Raw genomic sequence first — 27352 nt, 5'->3', positions numbered from 1 at the left:
CCACCGGCTTCTGCTTCGAGATGCTGTCGGCCCTCATGGAGAAGTACGGATTCAAGTGAGTGTCGGCGCACGGCGATGCTCTGCGCTCTCGGCCTCGGTCACCATGCGGTGCCCCAAGCGTCAGTCAGTATCCCGTGCGATTTGAAACTGATGTCATGCTGAAATAAGCGAGGATGGTATTGGATACGGATATCAAGAATGGATATTATCCATTCACGGACCTGGCCCCCATGTTCAACGATAGGTCAAGTGTTTTGCACGACTGGAAACCTTTGCAGGCGTACATTGGTCTAGCCGCGATGCACTGATGTTAACGAAGCAGCCATGTGCATGGAGAATAATCTATTAAATGCGTTAATACGGTAGACGAACAATACTTCGCCGAAATGTTGCGTGGAACTAGATTATTTTTGTTGCTGACGACCAACGCTATGCAGAAAAGGAAATCCCATTGTTTTCAAACTAGCAGTTGTGTGGGCAGAGAAGGCGACGTGCTTGTGGACGCCGCGCCACCTACCGGGCGGCCGTTACAGTAATGAGTTCATGCTAACAGAAGCCCAGCGGCACTTGGCCAGCCCCTGCCTCGGAGCCCACGCCTTACAGCGCGACTGGTGGCCGCCGGCGTGTGTCTCGCTTCCACAATGCTGATATTTGTTCAGTGCCCAGCTAGTGGCCGGTCTTTCAAACACAGGCGTAACCGGCGCCGACGCGGCAGCTCGATACGGGCCGGGTGTCGGCCCGGCTCCGGTGCTCGTCGCCGCCTGACTCCCCGCCTTTTCAGTATCAGCCTCCAGCTGCCGTACGACGGCAACTGGGGGAGCCGCCTGGACAACGGCACGTGGAACGGCATGGTTGGCATGGTCAACAGATCGGTGAGGAGAGCTCGTTAGAGGTGTGCCGATACCTGGCGTGTTTGGCGTAGAACTACTGAAACTATTTGGGGACTATATGGCGAGTTCGAGGGCGTCATTGAGCGAACAAATATTTAGCCTGAAATTTCACTGAAAGGGCAGAAGCGTTTGCGTGCTTCATATCTGGTAAATGGAGTTTCATTGCTTACTTCATTTAAAATGGCTGACACACAACAACAAACGTATTGCCGTTTTCCGGGCATCGCCACAACACTGAGAAGATGACGCAGAAATGACACAGATGCAGGTGACGCGACATGCTGTTATGCAAAGCAACTCGAAAATTTCAGGAAGTGTCTCACGCCTGCAGCGAATTTAGGGGCGATTGCACTTTATACCGGAGAGGAATTTTAAAAAAATACCAAGGCGGGTGTTAAAAAGGATCCCATAATCAGATGGAGCAGATACCAAAGATTGTTACGCTTGTAGCTTAACTGTTCGTCTTGCTTTGTAATGAGCGGTCATCAATGCCGGTATTCCGACAGGAGGTGTCCCTGGGCGTGGCTGGGTTCACCATTACTCAGGTGCGTGAGGAGGGCATCGACTTCACGATCCCCTTCTACGAGGAGCCCTCAGCCATTCTCATTCCGCCGCCCAAGGCCCAGAGCAAGATGTTCGCCGTTATAAGGCCCTTCTCATGGAAGGTGGGTCTGCACGGTGGACGTGATTCGTTAACAGCGCCCAAGAATTGCCATTTGCCCCATAGGTGCATGCCCCGTCGCAGATTTTATTCCGTTTCGTCGTAGCATTTTTATAGTTACAATATTTTTGCATCTCGCGGGGAACGCGGTATGCATGCGGCCGCTTGTTACCCTCTTGTTTTTCGTGTGTTAGCAGAGTAATGCGATTTTCTTGACGGTTGTAAAAATATTTCCGTCGCAAAATCTAACTATGTACGTTCTTATGGTACCTCGCATAAAGTACAGGCCTTCATGAATGCAGCCGACAGTCACAGCACTACACCACGAAGGTCGCAACGACTCACTCCATTGAGATGGCGTCGTCAGCAGCTGCAGGGGCCCATTCCACTGAGATGGCACAGTCAGCAGCTGCAGGGACTTATTCCACTAAGATGGCGTTGTCAGCAGCTGCAGGGACTCATTCTACTGAGATGGCACGGTCAGCAGCTGCAACGACTCATTCTACTGAGATGGCACAGTCAGCAGCTGCAGCGACTCATTCCACTAAGATGGCGTCGTCAGCAGCTGCAGGGACTCATTCTACTGAGATGGCACAGTCAGCAGCTGCAGGGACTCATTCCACTGATTTGGCGTCGTCAGCAGCTGCAGGGACTCATTCTACTGAGATAGCCGACTCATTCAATTGCAGTCAGCAGCTGCAGGGACTCATTCCAATTGAGATGGCACAGTCAGCAGCTGCAGGGACTCATTCCACTGAGATGGCGTCGTCAGCAGCTGCAGGGACACGAAGCACTGACGACCTCGACGTTTGCAGGTATGGATTGCCGTGAGCGTACTGCTGCTCGTGATCGCACCCGTGTTCTCGTTCTTGGAGCATTTTGAAGAGGATCTGATACCGAAGCTCTACCCCCACCGACCGAACGCCAAGGTGCGCTACTTCAGCATTCAGTGGTACATCTTCGGCGGTCTGCTTTCTCAAGGTAAGTGAACGTTGCCTTCTTGATGCCCCTCCGCTGTCACAAAGTGGTGCGGTGTTGAATCTTCGGTGTCTTCCTGTCACGAGTAAAGCAATGTTTATTTTCGGTGTGCTTCCATCTTCATCGTCATCTTCATCTTTGGCGGCCTTATGACGCTAGAGGTGCACTGCAGCGTTGTTGGCGATTCTCTATCACGAGGAGGGGGGGGGGGGGGCTCACCTTTGTCACACGGGGTTACCGAACAATGACACGAGGTTTGCCCGTGTGGGTGAAGGAAGAGTCCTTTACCTGTGAAACAATGGTGGACCTTGTTCCTTTACCTAAGAAATAATTAGTAGAAACCTTCTTTTTTATTCATATAATGTTGGTATCTCATTGTTCATACTCTGCTTTGCTTCGGCGCCAGAAGGTTGGGGGAGGGACGGGGGCCAAACTTACCCTTGGGGCGGGGTCTGAGGCCCACCCAAAAGAACACAAATTGACACCCGTGACTTCGATAAGAATGTGGGTCCTCCACAAATGAGGTAAACGGAAAGAGCCTCAAACCAATGTAGGGCCCTTGGGCATCGGGTGAATCGTTACGTTAACCTATGTGGCTTCCAGTAAAAGCGCAGGTCCCTCCGAGCAAGTGGAAAGAACCTGACACCAATGTTATGGGCGCCTGGACAATCGAGAGCACCCCGGCAGGCTACCATATGGGTGGGGGTAGCAAAAGTGTACTTTTTGTCGCCGACCAAATTTCTGGGGGGAAATTGTCGCCAGTAGCGTTGTGCGATATCTTATGACAAAATGCTCAATAAGTCCATACATAGTAGCGATATCAGTAACCAGCCTATCACCGAAAGGTTCTGTCACCGCTGCGATTTACAATAGCATGCACACAACCGAAACGTTCAACCATATGCTGTCCTTCAACAAATGTCAGGGAAAGTGCTGCTGCTAGGAAAGCAGGCGCATCTGCCATGGAATGATGAGATAGCCTAGAATGATGAGATAGTCCAATGACAACAACAGTTTTCTTCCATCTTCGGGCCTTGCTGGGGTCTCACGTCTACACGCGATCTAAGGCTGGATTTGCTTTCCTGAACTGCAAAAAGAAAACAACGAAGGACCTCGATAGCCAGGGCATGGCATATCCCCAGTGGCAAGTGGCACTGGGGATGATGTCAAATATGGGGTTTCACGAGGCAACGCCCCCTTATGTAAATCACGTGTGCGCTTCGAGTCCCATCTCAGCTATCATCAAACTATCCACCATACCTTAGGCATGCCCAAGCCTGGCGCGACATGTTTTGAATGGCGGGCGCCTTTTGCCGATCCCCAACAAGTAAATTGCGTCAAAATATGTCAATAACTTCACATCAGGCGGCTGCCTTTTTGCCCTGACAGGAGGGAGCATCGGTGGACGATGCGACACTCTCCCCCCCCCCCCCCCATCACTAGGGTTTCCTGAGGATACCAATGCGGTATATCGCGGTGTCGCTCAAATCTTTGGTAGCCTCTGGGATATTGGTGTCAACACTGCACGCATGTTGACGTAAAAAAGTGTCCCAAGTTATTCTGGTTTCAGAGTAGCGATGTTTTTTCACGAGCGTTGCAAGACGATTCCAGGCTGGCGGGTGCGGCGGGTGGCAAACCACGATTCTGCGGACCGCGCGCGGAGGGTTGGCACTGCTACGTGAACGAAATCCCACATTATAAATGTAGACCCCAAACAGGAAAAACCACATGGCACTGTACTCCTAGATAAACAAGGAACACGCCTCTTTATGTTCCATGTCACTACGCTGCATGGTTTCGTAAATATCAACATCCAAATTTGATGTTTGGTTTCAGGAAAATTTTACCTTCGACTTGGTCTAGTTGGGTCAATTAACAACAGAAGACTTCTTACTATTCACGAGATCTCGTTAAAGACAGTTCACCATTTGTTTTTTTACGAGGCTTTATCTTTCTTAGCTCGCAAACGTCAGTGGATCCACTCCCATCAGTCCGCGTTGCGGAGAGCGGAGAATCAGGACAGGGGTTAAAATTGTTAGCTGCCATAATTTTTATTTATTTTACACGTGCTAGTGAAAAAATTTGCGTTTCAGATCACGCAAACAGCAACTGCTAAAGCAGAATGACACATTTCATTGCCAACATCCAAGCAATGATATGGAAGTCTAAGGTCGTCTGTGTTGTTTTTTATGTTTTCTGGGACACCAACCAATGTCTATGTTAGGTTGAGCCCCCTCACTGCTGATTCTCCGTCTAACCAACATTTCTAGCTGTAAAATCACAAAAATATATGAGAAAAAGCTAGCTATAACACAAAACCATCTTCTGTGGACTTGAGTCATTGACCACTATCCATTGGTCACTACCTCCCCTAATCACGGATAAAAACTGGCACTCCTTCCATTATGCCCCAACCAGACAAACTATGTTGATTTCTGCTTTCATTGTAGGCAGCACATAAGGTAGGCCGTATACCTTCACAACCTGTAATAAAATTATATGGTGGTTATGCTGATGGTTCCATTAGGATAATCTTCGATTCAGTGTTAGCAAAAACAGTGATGAAATATACGATATTTGCATCCATGTTCACAAGTGCGAAGAAAATATGCCTATGAATGGGCACTACATAAGGAATGGCCTCCAGAGCTTTCCTGTTACAGTAGAGGTGCTATTATCCGAAGATAGCCAGCATTGTCAACACAGACAACAAAATATCAACCAGTTGGACCATAATGCCATGAAACCTCGTGCTGCTTGAAGTAGAACTCGTGGTGAAGGGGGAGATGGCAATGAAACCTGAACCCCCTCTTCATTGCCTACATTTGCTACACCACCCCTTTCATCACTTGCATTGCCTTCCCATGGTCTGCATCATTAGATATCATATCAATTCCCACCAACCAAAATTCATATCAGCAAAAGGCTAACCCGTGAATAATTGTTAAATTGCTATAAAAAAATGAAGAAATAGTTGCATTTCAAACAGGGGCAAAGGTTTTGAAGATTAGGAACATTGAAAAATTATGCAGTGTTCCCCAAAATATGGATGCCTCCCAGATTAGCACACTTCTTCACAAACTTAAGGGAGGGATGGAGCCATAAACTGAATAAAAAGTAGGAAGACTCCGGATTTGAAGATTTATGTGAACGGTAACCATTTTCAATCAGGACAAAAACAAAAGTGTAAAAGCAAAAAACGGCAATAGCAAAAATGGCATAAATTGGAGTTTCAGAACTATTATAGCCTCCAGTTATTCCCCTTAATGGCGAACACCGTCATACTGAAACATTAAACTCACGGTTCTTTTCAAAGGGAAGAATGCCGGTCGTTTGTGACTGCTTCAGGGAGTCAACAGCATTATCGGTATCTGGAAAAGGTGGTTTGAATAATCACAGGTCAATTTCTACCTTGATCGGATCATCCCGCCGACCTACCCTGAACTGTTAATGCATCTCGTCGCTGAGAACAGGATGCTGAATCGCGTCACTGCCAACTAAGTAAGCAAGGTCAAAAATGAAACCCTAGACAGGCATTCATAACACTACAATGTGAAGGACGCTTGCAAAATTGCAGTGCGTTGAAAGTCACCGCCCAACACAGATCAGTCGCATTGCAACGATTGAAACATGCCCTTGCGGCCAGATGAATCCCCAAATTTAGGTTTTCCAGCATTTTATGCAGTCTAGGTCGGGACACTGGGGATCGGCTGTTAAAAACCGCGGATCGGCCGATCGGCTGGGCCATAGGAAATACATAGATTTATCGCCGACCTATCATCGAGTCGGCCGACCAACTAGAAATCGTGGGATGTTTTTGTCGCCGGGTTAGAATGAAACATAGTAAAAATGTCATGGTGCTGTAAAGTATGGTAAAGAGTCTTATGAAAACGTTTGCTGGTGTTTTCTGGCGAAATGTATTGCTATGGAGGCATAATATCTATACATGGAGACATCGTGTTATGTTTTGCATGGAGTGCTGTACTATTTCGTCTTGGCCTTTACCAAAATTTGCTGTTCAACAAAACTTTTGGCAACAAGTTTCGCGTGGATACATGCATTTTTGTCACCGATCTTATCCACCAAGTGGGCAGGTTTTACCACCCCTGCGTATGGGGTCTCCGGTCATATCGTATAGAGCCTTTCTGGCGACTGGAAGAAGCCGTGCAGGGCCCCTGCTCGCTCAAGAGTGCTTCAGCAAATTAGCGTAAAGGGCCCGACAACAGCTTCGGGCCCCCCAAGTAAATGCAAAGAGATCAAGCGCAACGTGGAAGGCCTCTTAGCGATCCGATTGCCCCCGCAAGTGGACATATATGATTTGTGTCCCCTCATGTGCCCTTCACCGCCGCTTTTTGCTGTTATCGGTGACCTGGAGGCCAAGAGGCGTCCAATTGTGTTGCATTTTATGTTCTTAAAAGATACGCTTCCGTTCCGGCAGTTATGGACCCTTCGGAACCCAAGGAGGGGGGGGGGGAAGGGGGACGGCAAAGTTCAGTGCCACCGACAGGTAGCCTTCAGTTTTAGGCTCCATAGTCACTCCGTGAAGTTTTCTGATCTGATCGTTGGGTTCCCAAGCTATTTGTCACCGATGGGGAGCTAAAATCAATAGTTCTGCCTCGCTCCATAGCGTCACAAAAACAGCGTGGAGTTTAAGTGCACACTCCGCTCCTTGCCGCATTTTCAGTTTTCTTATAGCCTGACCCCGGTCACGAGAGGTTTCCTTGCACGAGCCAGTGTTAAACCAGCACAAGCGATTCATATTAGTGCTTCCTTTAAGCGTTTTCAGAATGCTTGCTGCGTTGTTTGATGGGAGCATACTCATTGTCGGCTACGGACATGTCCGATCTCCCATGCGACCCTCAAGCGGCAGCGACGTTACGCTATCTATTCTCGACCTGGGATGCATCTCGAATACATCGGTGTCATAAAAACCTGTTCAGACTGATGGACAGTCGCGCCACACGAGGTGCGTGCAGCTGACTGATGCTGGCTGAGACCGACCGACCAGCCCGGTGGCCCCCTGATTGACCCCGCCTGAAGCTGCGCCGATCGCCTGAGCTTAGCCTTGACTTGCCTCGGTCGGGACCGTCCGGTTTTCCGGCTTCGGCCGACTGACGCCGGCTCCCAGTCGGTTTCGTCACCCACCGACGCGTCTGTGGCCGTTCTCAGCAGACGAGGCCGTGCCTGACCCAGACCCTGGCTGTGAGAATGTGCCGTCCAGCTAGCCCAGCCGAGGTTGACCGGCTGTCTTGTCGCAGGCGGCCAGGTCATCCCCACCAACATGGCGTCCCGTGTGCTGCTCGGCGTCTGGTGGCTCGTCGCCATCACTATCATCGCCAGCTATACAGGTTAGCGGCACGTCAGCCACGGGTCACCCTGCCTCCGCAACGGCGGCTCTTCGCCAGGGCGCAGCAATTAAAGTCCGGAACGGCAGCAGCTAGAGCCCGGAACGGCAGCAGTTAGAGCTCGGAATGACAACAGTTAGAGGCCGGAACGGCAGCAGTTAGAGCCCGGAATGGCGGCAGTTAGAGCCCGGAACGGCAGGTATCAGAGCCCGGAACGGCAGCTATCGACCGAGGGCCACACATGCATCTCGAACTTATTACGAAATGGTCACTGCTCTTAATGCTAAGGATAACCGACGTCCACAGGCGCCTACCCGGACGACTGAGACACATGCCCAGGTCACCCCTCCCGCGCTGAGCCCACCAAAACCTGCTGCTAGTGGCCCAGCAAGAGTGCGGGGGCGCGGCCGCATATGGCGACGGAAGGCTGAATACTTATGTCATCGCATCCCCCTCCGTCCCTGCCTGACCTTAGCCGGAGCTCGTGACGCGTCACGGCCGCGGCCCCAGCTCAGCTGAGTGTGTGACCCGCGTCGCTGCCGCAGGCACGCTGATCGCATTCCTGACCGTGCCCACTGTGACGGACCGGATCAACTCGCTGGAGGACCTGGTGGCCCAGCGCGAGCTCAAGTGGACCTACCGGCGCTACACGTCACACGATAGCCTCTTCAGTGTGAGCTGAGTGTTACTGCACTCACCTGCTCCAACGATGCACCTCTCACTGCGCGTCCCTCGTCAGAGATGTCACACGTGACAGTACCTTGTGTGACAATATCCATGTGACATGGGCCTAGCAGAGGGTGTCAGTGGCTAAAAAACGGGTATCTGTGTGTCTTAATTATTGTGGGAGCCGATCGGATAAGGTTCCACTGAACTAAAAAACTCGCTCGATTCGCATCCTGCTGCTCTTTTTACGGAGCTTGAGTCACGCAAAATGGCAACGGCCGCGAATGGTGGTAAACGAGGAGCACGCTCGAGCAATGACGCTCGGCTTTAGCCACGATTCAGTAGGAGCCAGGCGACTACAGTCTTGCTCTTAAACAGAGGAATACCTTAATGGCAGTGCGACTCGAAGGCAAAATATCGTTGATTTTCAGGGCAGGAGGGGGTCGACTGGTGTTTTTCCTCGTCTATCACTCGACCTCAGGTGTGATGGCATGAAGGGGCATAGGTCGTGGCATGCCCAGGGACCGGTTCGGACAGTCCGGGATGCTCGGTTACGCACGGCGGTAACTGGATCTCTCGGTTGGTGTATAACGCCTCGGGAGAGATCAGGACACAACCCGTCCTCTTCCAGCGCGATGTGCGCCAGGCCCTGTAAACCGTCGATCGCGGGATGTTCGGTGCGGGTAGACACCCCGCTATCACGCTTATGGGAATGGCGACGAGGGATTGAATCGTCAAACAGGTCGGTCAGGCCGATTTCTCAGAGTACGTCTGCCAGAGAGACTGTAAGACGTAAGCGCAGGTCCTGCCGCGCTCGCCGTCTGCCGATGGGCTCCACCCTCTCAGGTGCGCTGTCCACCTCCAGGTCTCTGAGGGGCGCACCCTGAGGCCGTGCCTTGAAAACCTCAATTTGGTAGGTGGGAGGCGAGGGCGCAGAAGCGCCGGAGGCCACGTCGCCTCACTGGACGGGCCTTTGCACTAGTCTTTGACCCGCTGCCGCGCCGCCAAAGGCTGGCGCGCGGCAGCGGGAGGCTGCGAGCGGTGGGAGTGGCCGAAGTAGCGGTGGCCTGTCCCACGATGGACGAGCCGGGAGGGAGCGTCGCCCGAACAGGGAGTCGTCATCCTGAAGGTCAGACGAGGGAACAAGTCGTCATCCACCTTAGCTACGCCCGAAGCAGTCTCAGTAGCCGTGTCGGTGGCAGGCTGATAGCAAATTAGCCTGATATGCTTTTAATGGGTCATAAACGTGACTTTAATGGGTGTTTGAAATGGATGGAATCAAAACTTATTCTTAGCTTAGTGGGGAATCGCGCATACGACGCTGAAAAGAGGATGGGGCTGCACCCCCTGCGCCTGCCAGGGATGGGTGTCGTGGTGTGGACGGCAGCCAGTAGGTATACTTGAGGCGCATGTGGCGAGGCGCCGAATGTATACGTCTGTGTGGATTACCTTAGGATAATGTTGCTTCTGGGATGGATACACAGCGGGCCCCTTGTCATTGCAATCCGCTGATTGCGCGGGATCTCTGTCGATTTGGGCGAACGTACCATGGGGTTCAGGACGGGTAATCTCGCTCCATGCATTTGGTTCCGCTTTTTCCCCTGACTGAATATCATCTCCAGCCAAACGGCGGAGGTGGGATACCGTCTTAAAAGCGCACAACCGTGCATAGAGAAACAGCAATACATGGTGCCTGACCGGTCCCACCATCCAACAAATTCACCGATCACACGTTTGATCCAAGCTTCTACTTCGAATACGGTTGCATAAAATGCCGAGTAACATTGCACTTCCACGTCCGTAATATGTACTTTTAAATGGGAAATCTGAAGTAAGGAGTTACGCCGCACCTTACCAAGCACCTATCGGGCTTCACGAACGCAGCTGATTTGACAATGGAGCGGACATCCACACCGAAACTGAAGTAAACTGAAAGGATGCTTTGGCCGGTCGTAAAATCTGCAGTAGTAATCATAGAAAAGCCAGCGCATCGCCAATAACGAGCGGAGGGGCGGGATGTTTAGACCTAGAATCAGCCTGCAGTGAGAATTGTTGAGCTCTGAGGCGACGTGAACATGCCAGGGGCGGGAGTGAGCGCATAACTGAGAAAATCAGTGCAGCTGCAGTTCGTGTTGTAACTTTGTAGGCACCTCGAATATGTGTGAAGAAGCGTTGGGGTTAAATCTAGCAGGCTGGCATGAGGATTATTTTTCTTCCACATGCCGTGGATGTCACGGGATCGTGTTTTTCTTCCTTGCTATGACACAGACCGACATAATGGATGTTTATAAGGTGTACAACGTATAGAAAGGATAAAGTCAGCTATGTCAGGAAACTTTTGTCTTCGAAGACGTAGCGCAGGCGGGGGGGGGGGGGGGCACGTGCTTCCCCCCCCCCCCCACCCACTTATGTTCCGAGGGGTACTTCGCGCTCCTCGAAACCTACGAGTAAGGGCCCGATTTGGGGGCCCGAAGGTCTTGAAAGGCCAGCTGGGGGTCCCATTCAAGGGCCCCGCCAGCAGGGCCGGGCGCTCCAGTGTCAGCCATAGGGCCTTGCGTGATCATCAGGGCCCCGCTGAGTCGATAAGGGTCTATATTTGGGTCAGACACCACCAGTAACGCACAGTGTGCTCCGTGGCGGCATAGCCTAAGAGCCTATTTCCCAGGCAGTGGCAGAGCCGGAACCAGTGATTTACGTTGTTCGGGACCCCACAGCGCCTAATAGGGGCCCTGTGTTGTCAAGGGGCCCCGAGTCCGCCAGAGGCAGTGCTCGAAGAGGCCCAAAGTACCCAGTGGGCCCACCGGGTCCAACAATTAAGGGCGCGATTGGAGAATGTAAGGGCGCAAAGGGCTGGTCGGAGTCTTATTCAGGGGCCCCGGCCTGCAAAGAAGGACACTCAAATAACGGTGAGCCCCTGAGTAGATTTGGGCCTATACGTCAGTTAGGCATCACCGCACCATGCAGTCGGCTCCATGTTGATATGGACCTGAGGACTCAATTCCTAATCAACTACAAAGCCGGGGCCAGTGCTTTACACTGCTCGGGGCTTTGTATCTGTCAGGGGTGCACAGCGCCTGACAGAGGGCCCTGCGCTTGCAAGGGCCCCGAGCCGACCAAGGGAAGTGTTCGGTGAGGCCCGGAGAGGGGTGCAGGTGGCCCACCGGAACCGACGATCAAAGGCCCGGTTGGAGGACACAAGGGCCTGAAGGACTGCCTCTAGGTCACATAAAGGATCGCAGCCCGTAGGGTTGTGAGCTGAAACACCAGGCAGAGGTCCTCTTGCAAGGTTTAAGGAACCACTGAGACAATGTAGGTCTCATGTAGGTATGTAGCGTAGTATGTCAATGCAAGTATGATAATGTAATGTAGGTCCAAGTCGGTCAGAGACCACGAACATCGAACAGTCGGCTTCATGTCCGTCTGAGCCCTCGAGACCCATTTCTCAAGCAGAAAGGAAGCTGAAATGAGGCGAGATTTGCAATGTTCTTGGTTCCTGACATAATGCGGGGCTCCTGTGTTGTTTATTGGCCACGATGCCGAACAGGGGTCCTGCAAGTGGCCCGAGTCGGAGCGTGTTTGAAATGGCCCGAAAAGGTGTCCAGGGGTCTCGAGACGAAAGATCAAGGGCCCGATTGGATGGCTGAAGGGTCCGAAGGCTGGCTTAGGTCACATTAAGAACCCCGCTCACAGGGCCATGATCCGAAATGCCATTAAGATTATTTCCTGCACCGATGGGCATCCCTGAGACAGAGCATTCCTCTATTTTTGCCAGAGATCAAAAGCAGCGAACAGTCGGCCCCGAGTTGGTCTGAGCTCTGGGGGCCCATTTTGCAAACAGGAGCAGGGCCAGACCTGCGATTTACACTGGTTGTGCTCCTGTATCGCTCACATTGAGGCGATGGAAGGATCCTGTGCCAGTCAGGGCCCCTAGTATCGAACGGTGGGTCCTGTAATCCTTCTCCAGCATTGGGTTTAGTTAGGCCAAACTGGATTCTATGGGTCAATCACGTGACCACTTACTGCAATCAGGGATGTTGGTACGTTAATGGTGGTGCATGCGTCGATCCGGAGACAATTGTGCGGGTATAAAGGCCTCCCGCGTCAGAGAGCGGACCAATGTGATATGATGTATCCCTCTACGGGCATCCGGATCGGCCAGGGATGCTGCCCCGCGTCGCCAGAATGAGGACTGGAAACGCACCGCGGTGGGACAGAATGGCCTATCAGTCCCTGGCCGGAAACAACAATGTGCCCCGTAGTGTTGTACTCGAGGGAGCCCCTTTACAGGAAAGAAATCAGGGTTGTCATTGGTGTTGAATGAAGTGAGTCGAAATAAATTCAAAATTCACAAGGCCATCCCATGTTTCGCTGAGAACGCTCATTATTTTGCAAAATCGACTGATGAAACAAATATTATCAAAAGGTTTGATCCTGCGGGCCGGGTGCCGACAGTGGTGTGGTTCACTCGCCTGTGTTAACCACCGCGCGTCTGGGAAACTAGAGGTACGGTATTTAATTAACTGCAGTGACCTCCCTTCCCGCCTAGGGTGAGAGGCTGGCAACGCCATTTATAACCCCAGCAACTGAGGGCGCCATCAAGCCTAACTGACACGCTCACAATCTCAGGGAGCAAGGATAGCGATGACTTGGATTTCAATATTCATAAAACCGGACGGCGTTGGCCACTACAAGTAACGCCAGGGGGCGGCTGTCGAACGAGCAAGGCTGGCCATCGTAAGCTAATGCTGCTGAATGCTTTTCAGAATTAATTCGTGCTGCTCAAAGATTGCACTATGATATTTTCTTACAACTTTGAGGCTGTCCTCTAGACAGATTAACAGTTGTGGCGACACGGAAAATAGAGATTGTATGTTTACTCTTTCAGCTCCACCACCAGATCCAACACCACTTTGTGGCAATATTAAGACCAAGACGTTATCGTCATCAATCTAAAACCCCACAGATGAAGCTTGCGGCCAAAACATTTTTAGTTGTGTGATTTGATATCCTAAGGTGCTTAAAGGAACTTTTTTCAGATGCATCACTACTTTCGTCCACCTGTTGGACACCACCTAATGTTAGCTTTGAGGTAGATACTGCGCGACCTAAGGAGACTGCACCGCCATGCGTCGAGTTTTTTGTTCTTCTGATATGCGAGTGCGCATGCTCAAAACTACGTTACATAGTTTGTACCGCTGATCGGCTCTGACTGAACCTTGAACATATCCAAACAATCGTGGCCAAGCCATGTTAATGCAAATTATTGACCCATTTTGATATTCAATGTGCATTTGCGGAATCCTTGCTATATCTGTACGGTCCAAATAAGAATTCTGACAAAGATTCTGAGTTTTGTCGCTTTAAAAAGCGTCCAGTGGACCGTTGTGAAAAGAACAGCGCCGGCAATTTACTTCCTACAGTCATTTAATGCATGATCTTGTCAGTTTATTTACTATAAACTTAAGGCAGAATTGGTCTCGCAGTAGCGTCTGACCTATAACATGTCCTTAACAACAGACGGCCCATATCTGGCGATTCTTTTGGGGGCCTTTGACAAACCTGTGCTACCCCCCCCCCCCTTGCCAAGGCTCTGGCTGCGTCCCTACATCGAGGCGCATGTTGCCTCCATACGTACTTCAGGAAAGCTTAGAGTACGAACACGCGAGCCAAACAGCTTTGTTTACTTCTGCGGGTAGCGGAACAATATCGAGTGTTATAGGATGTCCGCATTTCAGCGAATGAAAAAGTGACCGTAATTAGTTTATTAATTGATCGCCATACTGATCACTAATTTACTACCGAACTAACTCATAAATGACTTAACTGACTGAATGACTTAATAAACGTCTTTTATGCCACCCTTAGCGATATTTCTGGATTTATTATAGCCATCCAAACTTGCCAGGTCCAACGCAACAACATCGTTGCCATGCCAACGGTCATTTGGCCATTGACATCGCTTCAGCCTCAGCATTTTGCGATTTAATCCGGGGGAGGGGGGCTTTTAGGTCTATGAAACCAGAGAAGGAGGCAGAGAGCTAGGCTGAAGTTGATTCGGCCAACTAAAAGCAAGACGTAATTTCTCTTTATGAACCTGGCTATAGGTAGGCGGCCACCAGCAAGAATGCGTAGTGGCAGCCGGCGGCGCAGACCAACAGCGGGCAGCCGGGCACTCGAGAACGTACCGCTCCCTCCCTTCGAACTAATGTTTACACTGCCGTGGTTGTGACGTCAGAAAATGTAGTGATTGTTGAAGCTTTAGTGGAGTACACCGCGTCCATATTATGCTGACTGCTAACGTAGATACACATAAGCGGATCAATGTAGTTATAGCCTTATACCCTAAACCTACACATATGTACCCACTGCGTTTGCAATGATAACTCGCGCAGCCTATCTGACCTCAATGCGATGTCTGAAGCGGGCTTAAACAACCGATACTGCACGGTCTAAGAGGAGTTAAACCATTTTTATCCAGCATTAACCTTGACATGGCGATGGCTCGGGCACGCTGCATTCTCAAAACCTGTTTCTCGTGGAGGGTGACGTTCTTAGAGTCTTTCACATGTGTATGATATTTTAAGCTGGAATAGCCATTTGGAAAGCATTCACTGAAGTTAACAGTCCTGCCCGTCTAAAGACCTAAAACCCTTCAGTTTCTGAGGTACCCTTCCCCCCCCCCCCCCCCCCTGATGCCCACCAAGATGTACAGAATATTTCTTGCGGACTATTTTTAGGCCATTTAGACATGCACGACGTCAGAGCAATGTAATTCCAACCCTGCTGCCCCATAGGCCATGCGGCGTTCAGGACCTAGAGAAATGTTGCCATTGAGCTATAGCGAACATTAATTGATTCTTAATCAATGTAGGAAAAGCCGTGCAACTTTCAATTACAAACCATGTTTTGTGCTGCATAATGTGAGAAGTTGGATATAGTCGTTTGCTGTTACGGAAATAAGTATTGTAATCAAATAGGTATAAAATGTTATAACCGATGATTTGGATACAAGCAGACATCTTAACTCAAAATCATGCAAAAACTCTACGAGACAGGGCCAAAACGCGAGCACATAACATTTGCTTACCAAACACTTCCAGCATCGCCACTGCCACCTCTCGGCAAGTTTGAAGTACCACAAGCGAGTGCTAGTGCGGCAATTTCACGCGGGTAGTTTTGTGGCGCCTCAACGGCATGCAATGGTCCCATGATTCGATCAATCAATGAAGTGCTGAGGAGTAAGTGTATTAAGTAGAAAAGTGTGTTGTCTTAAACAGCCTTTTCCACTTAAAAACGTACCAATAGTCTTAAGTGGGCTTTTGTCATCACACCGGATGCTTGCTCCCATATCTTCAGGTGTGGTATTTTTCCCTTTGATATTTCATCACTTGAAGCAGCCATTTTGTTTGCACAGTTCGCTTGCTGCATTCTTAGTGCATACTTTCAACGGAACTCAGTAGCGAAAGTTAGACGTTTTGAGTAAAACGTGGCATCTGCTTTTGAAGCGTCCAAACCGCGGTCACTAACAAAAATCATCCGTCGCAGTTATTTGACAGAAGATAAAAACTTTTTGACATGCCCCATGACACAGTGGATCACCAATGCAACGTGGGAGCGTTTATACTTTGCGCCGCGTTGATTTCGCTGACACTGTCGTAATCGATGCGGAGGTGACCTTTTAAAGAACATGCTCTGTGCCGGGCCGTGTATTGTTTAGAGATAGCTGCTGGGTGTTAAAACCGTTTAGTGACTGATAAGTCATTTCCTTGCATACGCATTGCGCTGATCATGCATTGCATACGCATTCAACGTTAATGTTGCCTTCAGTTAAGAAACCCATGGAATGTTTGCGTCTGTTGTGTCCCGCGCTTGAGACAAGGAGTCCAAATCCACAACCCCAGTCCGCACACAGGTCTGGGCCGGTACACTGCGGCACAGCCTAACTGGCAGGATGACACGGGTGACGGCAGTATTGCGGTACAGCATGGCCCGCAGCGAGGCACCGGGAAGTGGGGTCGGCCGTGATTCACGGCGAGGGCGGGCGTGGCGGTCGGACGCTCCTCGGGGGGCGGATGTGCTCTAAGACACCCTCACCCCCACCCCTAGAGCGGAGCAGGTTTGCTGGCATTTCTGTCCTGGTGATGGACGTTCGGACTCTCAAACGGTCGCGCGTCTTAGCCGCCCCTCAGAAAGCTTGATAGATGGCGCCACCAGCAAGCTGGAGTTGGCGCCACTGTCATCCGGGCACGGGAGACGGCGACGAGACGGCGGGAGACGGCGAAGTCACATCGTCCGGGGTCTGTGAAATGCGTCTGATGGACCGACCACCATTAAAAGTGAAGGGCGTCTTCAGTGTAAAAACACACACAGATTGCATGAGCCGATGAAATCTAGCCAGACTGTGATGAGCGAGGAGCAGCGAGCCGTTTATCGTTGACGTCACAGACACAAGACCCCGTGCCTTAGCTACGGCTCAGCCACCCGACCAGCCACGGCTCAGCAGCCCAGCCAGCCACTCTCAGCAATCTTGCTAGCCACCCTCAGCAATCGTGGTAGCCATGGCTCAGAGACCCAGTCAGCCAAGGCTAGACTAGCCACCCTCAGCAACCCACTCAGCCACGGCTCAGCCATCCGACCAGCCACGGCTCAGCCACCCGACCAGCCACGGTTCAGTCATCCCACCAGCCACGGCTCAGCTCCGGCACCTGATGCGTTATGCCGGGCCCATCCAAGCTTAGACGCATGGAGTTATCAAGTCAATCTTAGCAAAGGAGTTCCAAAACTTCAGCCTCTTTTTCAGAGTGCACTATTGTGCGTTGGAAAAGCTGTGGAGATTTTAAGCCCCACAGCATTTTGATCTTCAAGCGTGTGCTTGTGACTTAAATAAAAATTGCAAACCACTTCTGGGATGCTTGGCAGCGAGCCGCACCAGGCCAAGTCTGCCGTGACAACATATTTGCGAGTCCCTTCATATTACGACACACATGTAGGTACTCGACTTCGGAGGGCACGTGCGGAAAATGTTTTCTGCGGGGAGCAAACGTCATATTTTCTCCGAAACCATGCGAGTTTAAACAAAATTTCTGCGAACTTGCGCAGTATTGCGTGGACGTTTCTTGGCTCCGGGGGGATGGACCCCGTTGCCCTCTTCTGGCTATATCCCTGGACTTCGATGGTGTACAAAGTTGAAATACTTCCATGATCAACTATCAAAGGTGCCACTTCGAGGGTGAGCACCTGGTGGTGTGGTATTGCAACATTGGTTTAAATAACGTTCGTTAGGACCTAGGAATGCATGGAGTGGGCTTCCATAGCCAGGCTTGTGTTCGGTCACGCCGTGATGATGTGTTAGCCCCATTTTACATTTAACCTTCCATTGACCAGGCGAGGGAGCGCGAAGAGGGTCGGAACAGGTCTCTGGACATGTCGCCTCCGTGGTCTTGGGGAAAGATGCTGGACTCGTAATCCAGCGGCACTGGGTACGAGTCCCAAAGTGGGCGCACTGTTTGACCCGACTGAAACGGAAAGGCCAGCTGGCAACTGGCCAACGAGGCTCAACCCAGACCCGAGGCGGCCGTGTCGCAGCATTGTGCGGCACGTAAAACCCTCCGCATTCCTGTCCGGCGAAAGGGCGGAGGCAAAATTAGCTGTTGAACTGGACGGCACGCTTGGGTGGTGGGTTCGGGGTACACGCAACAAGCTATGCTTAGCAGGTACTCTGAATCCGAAGTCACCCATACAAACCATTCGGGATAATTTTTTAAAAATGTCACTTTGGTAGGAAAAGATAAAGGTGTATGGTATGCCCTAAAGACAGGGGAAACTTACACCGCTGCCGACCTGGTTCGACTCCTTGCATTCTTGATTCATCGACTTGTGAATGATGGACTGCTAACGGGCTCAAAACGAAACTGATACAAAACCGTGCACATGCTTGTACCGCAAGCGCGCTAGTTCCTCAATCAAGCAGTACGCAGTGTTGTGTGACAAAGGGATAGTTATTACTTCGGGCGTAATTTGAAGCATGCTCAAAACATAAACTACGAGCCAGCTTTTGATAAAAAACAGCATATAAAGCATCTTATTTCAAGAGAAACCACGCCCAAGTGTTACATAAGTCAGCTGTTACAGTGCCTACATGTTCCATGCAAGCAGCCGATATATCTCAAATGTCACACATGTACTAAATGTATTCATGGTATCCTGCGGTTCCAGTAATACGAATGTATACGCACCCCCACAGCGTGTCAAAGAATCAATTCTTGTTAATGCCATGTGCATAATCTCAAAACGTTTTTTGCTTTTGTCTGTGATTGTTCAAAATAGTTTGTTGGGACACGCAGCTGATGTAATATGAGCCTAATCATTGCATCTGAATGTAATTCTTCCATGTTCCATTGTTCCATTAAAGCCACGGTCTCCATACTCCAATGTTGCAAAAAAAAACAGTGTTCACGTGGCAATGATTACACGAATGTGATAGACTGCATATCACCTTTCCATTATGCGACCAGCGTCGCCCTGCGCGAAACATGGCTAAAAGGCAAAATTTATGAAAACGTAGCAACTACGGCCAGTTTTCCGCACCGTATTGTACTACCCATATCAGCTTTGTTCTTAAAGGTACCACAATTCATTACTATTACATTACACACAAAGTGTTTGACCTTGATCAAATGTGAGGTCACAAGAGGGTCAAGAAAGTTAAAAAACAGTCGTTCTGATAGATGCTGTTAAAGCTTGTAGTAGAATGTCAAGACGGATATCGAGAAGTCATAGCTGACCCCGCCTGTTTTCGAAATTTTGAATAGGTGAGCTTTCGGTGGTATCATGCTCTATTACTACAGCAAGTTTGACCTATGACAAATGATCCACAAAAAAGTTGAGAGGTCAATTTATGTAGGTTGGCCTCTTTGACATGACCTAGGTCCCTGATATTGGTAGTTCAAAACCTCGATGTTGCGCAAAGATGTGTGAAGATATCCAAACTGACATATTGACTTGATACTTGATACAGAAAATTTCGTGCTTTTGTGACCGTTTGTTTTTACATGCACTCAGAAAACGGTGGAGGAAGTCAACTTGCCCGCCCGGGCGGGACGTGCATTAAATCGCATATTATTACACCCACAAACTAATCCATTCCAGTGTAGCATACACGGCACAGTAATACCTTTGCAGCACTCATACGTTTTGGGTGCATTATGACCACCCGAATCATGTTAACCCTTCAATTTAACTAAAAGCATTTCAGGAACATGCTGAACCTGACAGGGCTTTGTTCCAAATCCATCGTCGGTGCGCACCCCTTGCCATCATGGATCACGCCCGCCCGGCCTGGAAGAGCATTACCATATGTCTGGTATGATGTTCCCTTGTATTCCGTTTCAGACATCGCAGTCGGAGATATACAAGAGCATCGGCAGCAAGCACACTGACCTTCGAGTCGGGTCGGACGCTGAGGGCATCGCCGGGGTCCTCTCCGGGCGCTGGGCCTTTATCAAGGTCAGCCGTTTTCTGAGGTCGACCTGGCCAGGTTTGGCGGCATGTCATGGTATTATAACATTGGTCATATAATGATACTGTAAATCTTTATAGCGATTTAGGTCGATATAGATGTCGTACGGAGGGTATTGTGATATCGGTATAATTTTGTTAACCGCGTGGCATCGGTATTACGCTCTCTATGCATGTACGCATGAGGTATATATAATATATATATATATATATATATATATATATATATATATATATATATATATATATATATACATATATATATATCTATCTATCTATCTATCTATCTATCTATCTATCTATCTATCTATCATCTATCTATATCTATCATCTAATATCTATATAATCTATCTATTATATAATATATATAATATATATATATACACGTACTTATATGTTCGTGTGTGTGGTGTGTGTGTGTGGTGTGTGTGTGGGGGTGTTGTGGTGTGTGTGTGTGTGTGTGTGTGTGTGTGTTGTGGTGTGTGTGGTGTGTGTGTGTGTGTGTGTGTGTGTGTGTGTGTGTGTGTGTGTACTTATCAGACACACGAAATGCAGGTTAAGACGGCGCACGGAAAACCAGTTAGTGCGTGGAAAGACGCATGTTTCAATGTCCCTGAGGGTAATGGAGATGGTATCAGTTTACGCACTTACACAAATATTTAAACATATTGGGTGTATATTTATTATACGAATGTAATATTTAGTTGCATAACGAAAATATCCATGTGGTTGGTTCTCAAATATCGGGCACACCAGAGTGCAGAAATTTCGGGTGTGGCGACGGACACGCTAACTTTCGTTGGTAGTAGACCGGTTCTGCCTTTCTTCGCTGAACGACGCTCATTTTTACTCGTTGGCCTCACCAGACTTTCTCGGCATCTCCGCTCGCGGTCAGAAGTCGGCCCGTTTAGCAGTACATCGTACCAATCATTGTCCTTTTAGCGGATTACAGCAAACTCTGGGCGACTGGAAGTTTCCCGGAGTCTTGGCGTGGGTCGAACATTATCCTTGCGCTCAAGCCTGGTAAGAATGGGGCTGTCGTCGCCAACTATCGCCCTATCTCACTGACATCATGGTACCTTTGTAGTTTTTTTTTCAGGGCGGTAAAACGTTCTGCGTTAACGTAAAACGTAAAGCGGCTGCTCAGTGGGGATTCAGGAAAAATTGCAGCATGATTGACCATCTTATAGCTCTGTACACCAGCATCCGTACTAGTTTTAGGGGAAAACGGCATGTCGGCGCTGTGTTTGTTTTGTTAAAGCTCATGATACCACGTGGCGTTACGGCATCCTGAAGAAACTCTTTCATTACGGCGTTCGGAGAGCCATGGGCACATTCTCAGCGAATTTCGTGACTGATCGCTTTTCCAGAGTTCGTGTTGGCTCCAACTTTTCGGAAAGGTACCAAAAAATAACGATGGCATGTCCCAGGGCGGTGTTCTGTGCGTCGCTTTGTTCGCTGTGACGATAACCGATATTGGTGACTCCCTTCCAAGGTCGGTCAGTCGCTCTCTCTTTGTGGATGATGTCGTTATCTGGTACGCCTCCTCTAACTTTGCTTCTCTGGGGCGTCGCTTGCAGTTGGCTGTGATCGGCCTGGAAAGATAGAAGTTGGCTGTGATCGGCCTGGAAAGATGGAGCGTTCTAACCGGACTACGCTTCTCAGCTTCGAAAACAGTGGCTAAGCACTTTTGCAGACGCCGTCGTCAATGCCAAGCCGTGGCTTTAAGGCTAAGCGGCCAGACCATTCCGAATCAACCCAGTTCCCGCTTCTTGGGTCTGCAGTTTGATGATCGGTTGACTGGCAGGTCACGTCTGAAAATCCTAAGTGACAATTGTTTCAAAGCATTGAGCATATTGAAGTATGTGTCTCCAACATGTTATGTAGCGTACAGGAGAACACTGTTGCTCCTTTACCGCTCACCCATACATTCGAAACTTGAGCATGGGTTTTTTATTTATGACGGCGCGCCGGGCTACTGCAAGCGTTTATTAGACACTGTGCATCGTACCGCAGCACGCATTATGACCGGGGCATTCAGAACGGCAGCAGTTGGCAGCCTTGCGGCGGACGTAAATAAGCGTTGGCACTGAGAACGGAAATGCTTGGCATGCGACGCTTTCGCAAGCTGGCCCATTCTCCAAACCATCCGACTCACCAAGCAATTTTTTCACGTATTGTTGAAGACGTGTTCCAAAGTGGTGGAAGACCACACGGTATTCCATTTGGTGTTCAGATGAAGAAGCTGTTCTGGGAAAACGATCTTAGTTTTGCGTGGTATGTTAGTCATTTCCCGTGTTGGTTTCCCGTGTTCTTCCCGTCCCGTTTTCCGTGTCATGACCGCTATGGAGGCCAATTTCACCAAAAGTGGATGTCTCTCTTTCATGCACGGGCAAACAGCGAGTGATCCCAGTGACTTAACATGCGCTCGGGTGGCGGGTCCAATTGCCCCCCCCCCCCAAAGGTTTTCCAGAATGGTTTCCGAACGGCGCAGCCTAGCCCCCCCAAAGTTTGCGTAGTCGTATAAAATTGAATAGCGTACTGTTTGAGATCACAAAGTTAGACGTACCTTGTAGGGTCGCTGATCAATGCCAGGTCAAAGTCAGGCCATGGTTTCAGCGAAGGCAATTTTTATGGAATCGTCCAATCTGGTAAAATAACGGAGTGTTTGACGAAGCCATACATCTCTGAAATGCTTTCTTAGGCGGCCTAAGGTCAGGTATGAAGGTCAGACCACGTTCACGACCAACCTGATTTATTGCCCTAGGGCTTGCTGTATGGGATAGTTTGTGGTGCTCATTTTGAATTTATTGACAACAGTAACCGCATTATACGTCTTCCACTGACTTCTGTGAGGTCAGAAAAGGCCATTGACCTGATATGACCCGGGTCGACATTTTGTTTTGGGAACACACTGCCTAGCGTAATCTTTGTCGCTTATTCAAATGCAAAACTCAGAGCAGTCTCGTATGATTTCGCTCACCATGACTTGCAAAAGGTCAAGCAAGGTCGCTGACCTCAAATCGGCTTTTGACCTTCCGCTTCGAAACAGTTGCCTAGTTTCTGGGGGCACTTTAACGACCCACCTGGAATTTGACCTTTTTTTGACCTTATTTGGCCTGAAGGTCGTGACCTAGGAAGTTCAAAGTTTGACCTAAGTGAGTTTACGTACAGGTCAAGACAGCCTATAAATTTGGTGTTTCCAGCTTTCTTATTTCCTGAGATCTCATGGGAGATCAAACTGCCCCCCCCCCCCCTCCACCCGAGCGAAGGATATCTAGCCGGCCACCCGGGCTAGTGTTAAGGTCGAAGGCTCTGAATAATATCGTGTCGTACATAGGATTTTAAGCCACATATTATTGTGTCAAAAGCGGAAGTGGTTGTTGGTGGGTGCTACATTTGTGAATGGCCAAGCCACTCGGCCATTGTCTTTACCGAAACCCGCCCCAGTGTACACGTCCGAGCTCGTTGCAATTAGCAAGACCTTATGCTTCATCGGAGCTGGTGAAAGCAGGCCACACGTGATCTTAGCTGACTCTTCCAGCAGCCAGTTGGCTCTGACCGCCTTTAAATCACCCTGTCCCATTATACAAGACATTTTAGAGCACCTTGCAGCGCTAGATCTCGCAGGTAAAACCGTCGTCCTATGTTAGATATCGAGCCATGTGGGTACCGCAGTTAACGAGCGTGCTGACGCGGCCGCAAAACAGGCAGCGCGGGTATCTTGCATCCGCTCTTTGCCTTTACCGGCAAGAAACTTCTACCCTGTCGTCGTGGCCTATGTGAAGGGGAAATGGCAATGCCGCTGGGACGCCACTGTGAGCAATAGTGAGCTGTGAGCAATGAGCTGAAGGCGCTTAAGCCACAGCTGAGTCCATGGCCGTCAAGCTCAGGTAAGTTGAGACGCGAAGGAGTAATTCTCAGCAGGTTACGAATTGACCACGTGCACGCAGCACATAGCTACCTTCTGTGCGGTGGAGAACGGCCTAAATGTCCTCATCTTGATGCGCCACTTACGGCTCGCCACGTTATTCACTCTTGCCCAAAGTTCAGAGAAGAGCGGACACTTTATTTCGGAAGAGACACCTCAGGCCTTATTTTTTTTCAGATATCATCGGTGGCGATCCTCGCATGCTTGGCACGGGACAGCTGTTCTCATTTTTGAAAACTATAGGATTTATAGCCATCTATACACCTTGGTAGCCACTTAGCTGTTATGGGCGCAAAATGACCTCAGAAGTCGGCGCACCCTAAAAACCCTAATCATCATCATCATAAGTCCTTGTTGATCGGGCGGGTAAGCCTACCGCAACTCATGCCCACCAGTGCCAGTTTTTTCCATTTGTTCCACCTAAGGCCGATGACACTTACGTGAGTTATTGCAAGCCTTTAGTCGCTTTCGTTGATTTCTAAACAATCTGCGCTTGTAGGCGCCACTACCGAGGCACGGTCTTGTAGGCACCACTACCGAGGCACGGTCTTGTAGGCACCACTACCGAGGCACGGTCTTGTAGGCGCCACTACCGAGGCACGGTCTTGTAGGCGCCACTACCGAGGCACGGTCTTGTAGGCGCCACTACCGAGGCACGGTCTTGTAGGCGCCACTACCGAGGCACGGTCTTGTAGGCGCCACTACCGAGGCACGGTCTTGTAGGCGCCACTGTCGAGGCACGGTCTTGTAGGCGCCACTACCGAGGCACGGTCTTGTAGGCGCCACTATCGAGGCACGGTCTTGTAGGCGCCACTATCGAGGCACGGTCTTGTAGGCGCCACTACCGAGGCACGGTCTTGTAGGCGCCATTATCGAGGCACGGTCTTGTAGGCGCCACTATCGAGGCAAGGTCTTGTAGGCACCACTACCGAGGCACGGTCTTGTAGGCGCCACCACCGAGGCACGGTCTTGTAGGCACCACTACCGAGGCACGGTCTTGTAGGCGCCACTACCGAGGCACGGTCTTGTAGGCGCCACTACCGAGGCACGGTCTTGTAGGCGCCACTATCGAGGCACGGTCTTGTAGGCGCCACTATCGAGGCACGGTCTTGTAGGCGCCACTACCGAGGCACGGTCTTGTAGGTGCCACTATCGAGGCACGGTCATGTAGGCGCCACTATCGAGGCACGGTCTTGTAGGCGCCACTACCGAGGCACGGTCTTGTAGGCGCCACTATCGAGGCACGGTCTTGTAGGCGCCACTACCGAGGCACGGTCTTGTAGGCACCACTACCGAGGCACGGTCTTGTAGGCGCCACTACCGAGGCACGGTCTTGTAGGCACCACTACCGAGGCACGGTCTTGTAGGCGTCACTATCGAGGCACGGTCTTGGCGCTGCAGCTGTGCCGAGGTCGTGGGACTTGCCACACTGCTCGAGACTGGTACGTGGGCCAGTGCGTGTGTAGCAACAAACTTGTGTCGTTGCAAGGAGAACACATTTCACCAGCAGTCATACCATTACACAATTTCTCAATCCATTGCACGATTCCATTCAAAAAATGGTCTGGATGCGCTTGATCGTGATTGTCAGCGCCGGATTGAGCCAGCGGATTGTTTTGTCTTATGCGTGCAGGAGAAGTCCTACCTGGATTTCGCCCTGGACCACGACTTCCAGACCAGTCGCAGGTGCCGACTTAAGATAGCGAAACAAGAGTTCTTCACGGCCGGCTTTGGCTGGATTCTGGAGACGGGCAGCCCCGTCAAGGATCTCTTTAATCTGGAGTAAGAGCAGTGGGGACGCCCCGTCGAAGATGCCAGCCAGAATGCTGGTGCCGATAAGCTGGTGATACATGTCAAAGAGCGACGTCATCTGCCGGTAAATGATCAGGCTTTCAGTCCCTGCGCAAGGATTTTCGAGCGCAGTCTAGCTCATGAGGACATCTTAAGGGCAGCTTCTGCAAGTTACGTAGTCGCTTGTTCAGGAATAGACGGGTGCCTCTCAAAGGGTCTCTGAAACATTCGTGAATAAAGTTGGCATTTGTTCTTCTTCCACATCAACTTCCCAGCCTGCTCCACCACACGCTGCATTTTCCCGTGTGGCCGGCGTGCAAATAATGCAATGCACGGCATAGTGCATGCAATAAGTGAACCGGCATGTAAAGCCTTGCAGTAATAATCCCCATCCTGTCTGATAGCCCTGCTTCGTGTGATGACCCCATTCCGTCTGGTGGTCCCTACCCGTCTAATGACCTCCACCCAGCGTGCTGACCTTCAGCGATTGACCCAGCAAGATTTGACTCCGTGCTTCCTCCAGCAAGATGACCTCCACCCAGCGTCTGATGATCTCGGCTCGCGTCAGGGTGACCTCTGCCCTGTCTGATAACCCTTCCACCTGTCCCTCTCGCCAGGCCGGGGTGCGCGGTGTGAGCACTAGCTGACGTCGGCCGCTCTCCCGTCTCCAGGTTCCTGCGCATGTCCGAGTCGGGGCTGTTCGACAAGTGGCGCTCCGACTACTGGCCGCCGGCGTCCAACTGCAGCACGGGCGCCATCTTCACCGACGTCACCACCAAGCCGCTGATGGTGGAGGACATCGTCTCGTCGCTGATCCTGTACCTGTTGGGCGTGCTGCTGGCGCTGCTGGTGTTCGTGCTGGAGAGGCTATCACGGCTGGGCCGCCCCCTGGCCGGCGGCGACGGCGTCCGCAAAGCCTGGCTGCGGCACCACCCGAAGAGAGTCCAGCCCTGGCTAGGGCGGCACTGACGCCGTCCACCGGGCCTTGAAGTCGCGGCGCGTTGCTGACTGTGCTGACGTCACATGCTTTGCTGCTGATGTCACATGACGGCACAAGCTAACGCTGTCGCCTGCTGACGTTAGATGTCCATGTAAGACGTTAATGTTCACTGTTGATGGTGACCAACGTTGCTGTTCACCCCTCATGTCAAATGCATGATGTTCACGATCCATATTGATCGACGATGATGTTGACCGGTGATGTTCAATGCTGGCGTTCACCATTGATGTTAATGGCTCATGTCAACTTCCGATCATCGTTGCACTGACATGTACCGCGGATGTTCACTGCTAGTGTCCTATGCATCTAATGTATGCTGACGTTGACTATTGGCGCCTACATTTACTGTTTATTCACTGGGCAGCGAAACATTTTCTTCCGGCACTACAGTGAGGATGTGACGGGGCTGTCAAGTGCTGATGTTAACCGCAGACGTTCACTGTTCATGCCACCGTCCACTACTGATCAGGAGCAGTAGTCACCGGCGGCTGATGCCTATGTCAGTTGTGCGCATATAGTGGCAGATGATGTGAAATGCTTATTCTACCGCTTGAATTACGTGGTTGTATGAGT

At 50.5% G+C, this 27352-nt stretch overlaps 1 protein-coding gene across 1 annotated transcript; it reads left to right on the top strand.

Annotated features, from left to right (window-relative positions):
- The first annotated feature begins 857 nt into the window (after window positions 1-857).
- Window positions 858-26748, top strand: LOC119101656 (glutamate receptor ionotropic, delta-1). The gene is made up of 8 exons (XM_037225075.1): window positions 858-872; window positions 1397-1555; window positions 2367-2532; window positions 7788-7877; window positions 8420-8547; window positions 19932-20045; window positions 25622-25770; window positions 26451-26748. Exons 1-8 carry the CDS (start codon window positions 858-860, stop codon window positions 26746-26748), a joined length of 1119 nt encoding a protein of 372 aa, XP_037080970.1.
- Window positions 26749-27352: the final 604 nt, after the last annotated feature.

The sequence above is a fragment of the Pollicipes pollicipes genome, unplaced genomic scaffold (genome assembly GCF_011947565.3).
Source record: "Pollicipes pollicipes isolate AB1234 unplaced genomic scaffold, Ppol_2.1 Scaffold_2555;HRSCAF=2994_pilon_pilon_pilon, whole genome shotgun sequence".
Taxonomy (NCBI): Eukaryota; Metazoa; Arthropoda; class Thecostraca; order Pollicipedomorpha; family Pollicipedidae; genus Pollicipes; species Pollicipes pollicipes.
The sequence above is the reverse complement of the archived record's forward strand: the minus strand, read 5'-3'. Positions and strand labels throughout refer to the sequence as shown.